General features: G+C 59.8%; 1 protein-coding gene across 1 annotated transcript; it reads left to right on the top strand.

Annotated features, from left to right (window-relative positions):
- Positions 1-1,310: 1,310 nt before the first annotated feature.
- On the top strand, positions 1,311-5,305 carry IRX3 (iroquois homeobox 3). The gene is given in 5 exon segments (XM_056360869.1): positions 1,311-1,953; positions 2,481-3,385; positions 3,387-3,607; positions 4,165-4,231; positions 4,955-5,305. Coding segments are annotated over 5 exon segments (1,470 nt in total). The 5' UTR covers positions 1,311-1,731; the 3' UTR covers positions 5,010-5,305.
- The last annotated feature ends 3,340 nt before the right edge of the window (positions 5,306-8,645 follow it).

Genomic DNA, 8,645 nt, shown 5'->3' with positions numbered 1-8,645 from the left:
ACCCCGAGTATTTCCCAAGGCAGATAACGGTGGCAGGTTGCGGCCCCCCTCCTCTGCCCGCCGCCCCAGTCCCACAGGCTGTTCGAGCTCCCCCGCGCAGCCCAGCGCTGCCTGCGCACGGCAGCCGCGGAGCGGGGCGCGCTGGCGCTTGCCAAAGGCGCGCCGTGATGGAACCGTATTTTAACTACTCTTAAAAAAGCTAAATTACAAACTCACACGCTGGTTTCAGAGGAGAGGAGGGCCGGCAAAAAAAACCGAAAAGCAAACTAATTTAAAATGTGTTGATCCTAAAAAAATTAATAAATCTTATTCGGTAATTAAAATGTATCTTGACTCCTTCCCAATAGCTCCTCACAAGCCCGTGCCACTGCTCCCTTTGCAAATGTTGCACGTACCAGGTACTTCCTTCTAAGCCTTGTAGTGATTCAGAACAGAGGGAATAAGCAAAATGATCATAAATTTCCTAATTAGAGATTTCGCACCAAGACAAAAAGGTGTTAATGAGTTTAATTCCAGTGCCTGTCATTGTCCCTTTTTTCACACCACTTATTTACTAATGGCCCAGAGGGCTGCTCCCGTCTCTCCTTTGTTAAGATTTTAATTTGCCTTCTTTTCTGCCTTTGATGTAAAATTGTGACCTACAACTCTTTGAAGTCCCTTATTAGGAGGAAAATTAACTTAGCTTTTCCACTGTATCTGCCCACTGTTAGCCCAGACAAAATGTAGAGAACTCCTTAAAGATTCAGTACATTAGGAAAAATTTCAAGGTAGCTCTGGAAATGCAAATTAGTATTTTTTTTTTAATCTAATAGACTTTTAAATCTATATTAGGAGATGTAACCCTCGCCAGGGCCGGAGAGGGGGAAGGGAAGGAGGGAATATCTTAATAAAGAAAACAAAATGAACCCAGGCAAGGAAAGGCTGTAAATTTGAAAACCTGAAAAGGGGGACTTGGGGGGCGGGGGGGAGGCCTTTATTTTTAAATGTCACAACTTTTTCCTGTGCCTCTCGTGTGCCGCTCACAGCTGACACCCCGGCTTCCTATGCTCCGGGGGAGGGGGGGGGGCTATGAAAGAAATTATATCTAAATCTATCTCTATATAATTAGAATACCATGAGGTAGGGTTAAACCTTTGTAAAACACACAACTGATTGGCGATCGCTAAAACGAGATTTGAAAGCAACTCAAATAAAAGATCGCGACGTCAGTAAACAGATTTCGGGGGGGGGGGGGGGAGAAGAGGGGGGAAGCAGCTAGTGACAAACCCGGCGAGAGCGAGCTCTGGGCATGAGAGAGAGAGGGAGGCAGAGGGAGAGAGAGAGACTTAAAAGAAATAGGAGGGGCTTGTGAGAGACTAGAAATGTCAATCAGAGCCCAGAGTCCCAATAATCTCAGGCAATCTGTTAGGACCTGACCTGGGTCCACTCAGATCAATAGGAAAAGTGAGAGAAGAAAGAAGCGATCGGATCGTTTACCGCGGCGGCCGAGGACAGGAGGGAGCCCGCGGCCTCCGCGCACCCCCGGCTCCCCCCCCCCTCCCCCCCCCCCCAATGTCCGCCGGAGTTTGCGGGACGCGCTGAAAGTGCGGGCGGCCGGCGAGGGCGAGCGACCAGGCTCCCTCCTCCGCTCCCGGCCCTGCTACTTTTTCCCCTTTCTCTCCCTTCTTCCTCTCTTTTCCTCCCCCCCCTCCTCCTCCTCCTCCCCCCCTCCCCTGCCCCCGCTCCCCCACCATGTCTTTCCCCCAGCTGGGCTACCAGTACATCAGGCCGATTTACCCGGCGGAGCGCCCGGGGAGCGGCGGCTCCCGCGGCGGCGCCGAGCTGGCCCCGTCCGGGACCCTCTCCAACGTGCTTTCCTCCATGTACGGCGCGCCCTACGCCGCCGCCGCCGCCGCCCAGGGCTACGGAGCCTTCCTGCCCTACGCCGCCGAGCTGCCCATCTTCCCCCAGCTGGTAAGAGGCCACCCCGGGCTCGCCGCTCGCCGCCCGGGACGCTCGGGCCGGGGCCGGCCCGGGCGCGGTTCGCGCTGGGGATCGGCCCGCGGGGCCGCTGCGGGGAGACGCCGGGAGGGGCTGTCGGGGGAGCCGGGGCGCGATCGCCGCCCGGCCCCGGGAGCGCCGCCGCCGCCGGAGCGGGGCAGGGCTGGAGCGGCGACCCCGCGGCTCCCCCCCACCGCCGCCCGCAGGGCTTGACGGCTGCGGTGACCGGCCCCGGCCGCCGGCGGCCCCGCCGCGCACACGCACCTGGGGAAGCCGGTTCTTCCTCCCTGACGCGCCGCCGGCAGCCGGCGGGGCCCGGGCCGCAGCGGCCGCAGCGTGCCCGGGGCCGGGGAGCGCGGCGGCGCGGGGAGGCGGCTCGGCTCGGGCGCCGCCGTGGTGCCGAGCGGGCTCCGCTGCCGGTAACGGCGGCGGGATGGAGGGGCCCCGGGCCGGGCCCGGCGCGCCGTCTCAGCCGGGCCGCCCCTTCCCTCTCGCTGCAGGGTGCCCAGTACGAGCTGAAGGAGAGCCCGGGGGTGCAGCACGCCGCCTTCCCCCACCACCACCCCGCCTTCTACCCCTACGGGCAGTACCAGTTCGGGGACCCGTCGCGGCCCAAGAACGCCACTCGGGAGAGCACCAGCACCCTCAAGGCCTGGCTCAACGAGCACCGGAAAAACCCCTACCCCACCAAGGGCGAGAAGATCATGCTGGCCATCATCACCAAAATGACCCTCACCCAGGTCTCCACCTGGTTCGCCAACGCGCGGCGGCGGCTCAAAAAGGAGAACAAAATGACCTGGGCCCCGCGCAGCCGGACGGACGAGGAGGGCAACTCCTACGGGAGCGACCACGAGGGGGAAGAGGACAAGAGGGAGGACGAGGAGGAGATCGACCTGGAGAACATCGACACCGAGAACATCGAGAGCAACAAGGACGAGCTGGAGGACGAGCTGCAGGACGCCGACCTCCTGCACTCCGACTCCAAGACGGACTCGGAGGGCTCCGAGGGCTTCGAGGACCTGCCCGGCTCAGAGGAGCGCTACGTCAAGGCCGCCGAGGGGGAGCCGCACCACCTCCGCCACCACCACCTCCACCACCATCACCACCACCACCACCACCACAAGTGCGAGCTCCCCGCCGCCGCCGCCCCCGCCGGCCTGGAGCCCCTCAAGCCGCCCCTGCAGCCCCCCCCGCACCACCTCTCGCCACCCTCCTCTGCCTCCTCGTCCGCCGCCTCCTCCCCGACGGACGGCGCTTTGGCAGGCACCCTGCCGAAGCCCAAGATCTGGTCGTTGGCCGAGACGGCCACCAGCCCGGACAACCCCCGCAAGTCTCCCGGCGGTGGCTCCCCGCCGGCGGCCGCCCCCCAGCCGCTGCCGCTGCCCCCCCCCGCCGCCCCCGCCGCCCCACAGACTCGTCTCCTCCTGCCCGCTGGGCAAGTTCCCCAACTGGACCAACCGCGCCTTCCCGGGCCACCACCACCACCACCCGTCCCCGCACCCGCTGACCTTACTGAACACTCCCCACCTGCTGGGGCTGGGGGCTGCCCCCGCCGCCCCCCCCGCCGCCGCCGCCGCCTTCCCGCGGCCCGCGGACCAGGCGCAGAGCGCGGAGCCCGCCGGAGCAGGTGACCGCTGAGGGACGCGGCGGGGACGGGACGGGACGGCGGCCGCCGCGGGGGTCCCGGCGGTGCTGCGCGGAGCGGCGCGGGAGGCCCCGCGGGACCCTGCGCGGGGGGCCGCCGGGGGGGGGGGGCGGGGCGCCGCGGTTTTCGGACCGGGTCCCCGGGCCGGCGCGGCCGTCGGGGCGCAGGTGGCGGCGGGCGGGCGGCCGCGGGGGCGGCGGCGGCGGCAGGGGGGGTGCCCTGGCCAGGCTGGGCTCAGACCCCGGGAGTTACCTTCCTCCGACGGAGATAATTTTTGTTGCTGTTGTTGTTGCTGCTGCTCAAATCGTCTTTGTGGGAAGGACCCGGCCGTAAGGCTTGCTCCGGGGCTGGCTTGTTTTCCTTTGGACGGTCGCTGCCGCAGCGGAGCAGTCGTTCTGGCGTGTTTGCAACTCGCTGAGAAGAGATCTTGAGTCTAGAGGCTTAATTCAGGGATGTGTGTGTGTGTGGGGGGGGTGGTAGAAGATAAAACGGGGGCTATAAAGGAACGCTTTTTTTTTTTTTTTTCTTTCTCTTTTTAGATCGATCTAGTGCCTTGGAAGTAGAGAAAAAGTTAATAAAGACAGCTTTCCAGCCAGTGCAGAGGCGGTAAGAGATTGCTTCCTCAGTCTCCTAAGGATATGTGGAGGGAGTTGTAAATGGTTAGCTGATTTTCTCCGCTGCTTTAGTTCCCTTTCCAGGGCGGTTTCTTGTTCTTTCTCTGCGTGCGCGGTGGGTTGATCTGATTCTGTATTTTTGTCGCTGTTTTTTCTCTTCTGGACTTTGCGAGCGATTCCCGCGGGCAGGCCCGAGGCGCGTGCAGGGCCCCGGTCCGTGTCCCTTTCCCGGTCCGTGTCCCGGGAGGGCGGCCAGCAGCGGCAGCCAGCGCCGGCCTGTCCCCCAGCCCCGCCGGCCTGCCCGCACCGCGAGTAGCAACCGCCGGTGTCGCCGGGGCTGAGGGCCAAATGCAGCGGCGGCAGGGAAATAGTAAACTAAAATATATCATCAAATAAAATAAAAAAATCCCCGGCTAGTACTCAAACTTGCGAGGCTGAGACTTGCCGTCCTGGGCTCGGCGCGGCAGCCCCTGCCGTCAATTAACTCTTGTGATTGATTAGAACCACGGGGATCGGGCCCGTGGCATTTTCATAGCGAAATAAATTTGCTGTGAGTCGCTCTGAAAACTTTTTATGTTTAGAAATCTATTTTTTAAAACAATAACAACAACAACAACAAAACCAGTGCTACCTGCAATGAAAAAATATTGTGCCAGCCCAATCTGACTAGAAATCCTATTAAATATATTTTTTTTTCTGTGTCATTTTTTTCCAGGCCCCAGAACCAACTTGATGCCGCTATGGTTCTATCGGCGTTGTCATCATCATAGTTAATTTTTTAAATTGTTGTTGTAATGATTGTAAAAAAAAAAATAAATCTCTGTATAGTTACAACTTGTAAGCATGTCCGTATATTAAAACTAAAAAGGAAAAAAAATACCCGCTTCTGTACTATCATCTGGATTAGCTGAGTTTGTGAGGTTTTTTGGAAGTCCAGTGAGAATTAGGTGTTTTGATTTTTTTTTGTTGTTTTTTGTTTTTGTACATACAGTAAAAATGTACATACGTGTGAACCAAATTGTACAAGAAAGTATATATTTTTGGCTAATAAATAAACTGTTGCCACTTTGACTACACTCTCTTTTCCCACCTCTGGAGTTATTTTTCTCCCCCGCCCCCGCAGCACCCCCCCCCCCCGCCCCCCCCCCCGCCGTTACTGTTTTGCCGGGGACGCGGCGGGAGCGGTACATCCTCAGGCAGAGCGCGGGGCGGAGCGGGGCTCGGCGGGGCCGGCTCGGTGGCGGGGCTGGCTCCCGGGCCGGCTCGGTGGCGGGGCCGGCTCCCGGGCCGGGCCGGTGGCGGCGGGGCCGGTGGCGGGGCCGTGCGGCCGTTGCGGCGGCGGCTGGGCCGAACGCTGGAGCCGCAGCGCCCCCTGCAGGCGCCGCTGCCCCGTCCCGGTGCCGGTGCCCCGCGGTCGGTCGGTCGGTTCGGCGGTGGCGGGGCAGCCGCGCCGCGGACCGGGTGTTTGTGTGTGTAGGGGGGGTGTCGGTGTGCGGGGCCGGGGGCAGCGCCCTGCTCCGGGGAAGCAGCGGACGGCGCCGGGGAGGAGCCCGGGGGCAGGCGGCAGCGGCCCGGCGATGATCCATCGCCCCCCGAGGACCTTATTACCGGGTGCCGGCTATCGACCGGCCCGCCCCCTCGGAGCGCGGCGGCAGCACGGGGCGCCGGAGGGGTTAATTGAAAGGAAATTTCGGGGGCCGTCGGTGTCGCAGCGGGTCGGTAACAGAGCAGCGTTATCCCCTGCCCCGGCGCAGCCCAGGGGTCAGTCCTGGACACTCCCCCCCTCGCCACCGCCGGGTCTGCTGAGCGGGGAGCGGGCCCGGGGCTGGCCCAGACCGCGGGGCTGCGCGGAGCGGGCGGCGGGGCCGGGGGTACGGCCCCCCCCCCCGCTCCCAGGGCTTGCAGCCGGGCGGGAGTTACCGACCGAAACGGCGGCCCGGGGAAGCGGGACAGCGGGGCACAGCGGGCAGGGACCCCCGCTCGGCCCCGCGCCCCCCGGGCTGCCCCCGCCGGGAGCTCGTAGCTCCATTTCCTCGGCAGAGCGCTGGGAACTGGCCCGATCCGGGAGGGTGCGGTGGCTGCGGGCGGCGGGGGGAGCCCGCCCCGGCCCCCTCGCACCTCGCAGCCAGATGAAAACCATCCCTAGGAAATTTTGGGTGGCTGGGTGGGTGGGGGGTTCTCCCCCCTCCTTTCATCCCCATTGACCACCGGCAGCCGGTGCCCGCAGATGGCCTCACTCATCCCCAGGCCCCCCGGCTGGCGGGGGCAGCTTGGGCAGGTAGAGCTGGCAGGGGCCGGCTCCCTCCTGCTTTTGTTTCTCGGCTCTTCCTTAACATCTCTGTCTGGGGAGGGTGTGTGTCTGTGTGTGCCCCCCACCCTCCCTCTTCTTACAGTCCTGGAAATGGCATAATTACGGAGGTGGTGATTAAATAGCTGGTGCTTTTCTCATTTTGGTGACAGACCCTGCGGAGGGGGAGGGTGCTCGGAGCTAGGAAGCAAGAGTTAAAATGAAGTTAAAGTACAAACAGAAGCACATAGCTGACATGCTTCAAGTTTAGACAGTACAAGATATGCAAATGTGCAGGGCTGCGCGGTATTGACATTTTGAGGTCATACTGATAGGAATGTATTATTTATAGGATTGGGTTGCACTAGGCCGATAAACTACATTTTAAATCCTAGGCATTTGTAAGTGATAAGATTTATATACATGTTTACACTGTATATGTATGTGTGTGTATACACACGCATTTTATATACGTGTGTTCATATTTCAGAATTAATGTTCTTCCTGGCAGATACGGTGGGGAGACCCCCACCCGGTGCACGCCTGCTGCCTCCCCGGGCCGCTGGCAGTGATGGCTGCAGTGGAGCCGGCCCTGGTCCTCCAGGGAGGCCAGGGAAGGGACCCACAGATTTTGTGGCAGCATTGCCATCTCTGCTTCCTTCCCTTGGCCTCCCTTTCCTTTCCCCAAACGTCCTCTCCCTGTACCGTCTGCCCTAGACGCGGCGTTTGCCTCCTCGCAGCCCCTGCAGCTCTGCCTCTCTGCCAGCAACTGTTCCCCCTCTTTCCCTCCGACAGGCTCCCGAAACCAGGGGAAACTCTGTGGGTGGGTGGTTAGAAAACAGAGCGTTTCTCATGTAAATTTTACCCAGTCTCTGCACTTTGTATCCCCGCTTTTTCCTTAGCCAATTCTTGCTGAGGAAAAAAAGAAAAAAAAAAAAAAAGATTAATGGCATGTAAAATGGGAGGGGTGGGGGAGAGAAAGCTAGAGGCAAATTTCCACATCCCCTTCCTCTGGACATCCTGGTGGGTTTTCCATAGAAACTTTCACACAGTGGCCAGACAGATGCTTAAAGGGGATGGAAGAAAATAATGAGACCACGATGGGAAAACAATTGCATCCCCAGCTTTCTACCACCATTAAAGGCTCCTTTGCTTTTGTGGCGGAGCCCCTCGGCTCCCCGGCCCCGCAGAGCCCTCTCCCTTTGCCGAGGCCGGGATGCTCCCGCAGCAGCCATGGGAAAGCCGCCCCTTTGGCTTCTGGAAGTGAGAACTTGGTTTCTCTGCAGGGGGAAAGCAGCCTTTGTGCCTGCCTGGCTTCCCTAATGTGGAGAAAATTCCCATTAATTTTGTGAGGAAACATTTTGTTACGCGTGTTTCAACAAAACATTAAAAATCCTACTCCTATTTTTTTTTTAGAAATCACTCTCGCAGCTTGACAGCCTCACTGGAGCCCCAGCCAGGCCTGCCCGAGACGGCGCAGAGAGGCCTTTCTCTCCCTCTCCCTCTCTGTTGGCTGCTCTTTTCCTGTCTAATCAATTATCTCCCTAGCTAGTCCTTCTCAAAGGTGAGAGCTCATTATGCATATTCATAAATCACAGCTCCCAGACCTGACACTGATTGATGTAATCATCTCCTGCTCCCTCCCTGTCTGTGCGGGCCGGCTGGAGGAAGCTCCAGCGAGGAGGAGGAGGAGGAGGAGGAGGAGGCGGCAGGAGAAAGAGACTTCCAACTTGTCAGACCCACTTCTGCTGGGAGCGGCTGGCCGGGCGTAGCGGCTGTGTCAGGCTTCCCATTCACCGCAGCCAAAGTGCCCATCACAGCCCGGGGATCAGAGAGGAGAGAAGCCCTGTGAGCTGAGAAACACCAGCGAGCTGCCTCCGGCACAGCTAACCGCTATGCCGACAAAATTACAAGAGTAAGGAAAAGGTCCAGCACAGTTTTCACAATCAAGGATCAGACCATGCATTAAAATATGTGCCCACCCCACCTCGATCTTTCACGTTAGCTCATGCGCTCGCTGTGATTTTTTTCTTAGATAAAGCTGGTTCATCCCCGTAAGAACAGATCTGTTCTGTGTGGATTCTGGCCATGAGTATACAGATACAGGATATAGCAGATA

Source organism: Falco biarmicus, chromosome 15 (genome assembly GCF_023638135.1).
Source record: "Falco biarmicus isolate bFalBia1 chromosome 15, bFalBia1.pri, whole genome shotgun sequence".
NCBI lineage: Eukaryota > Metazoa > Chordata > Aves > Falconiformes > Falconidae > Falco > Falco biarmicus.
The sequence above is the reverse complement of the archived record's forward strand: the minus strand, read 5'-3'. Positions and strand labels throughout refer to the sequence as shown.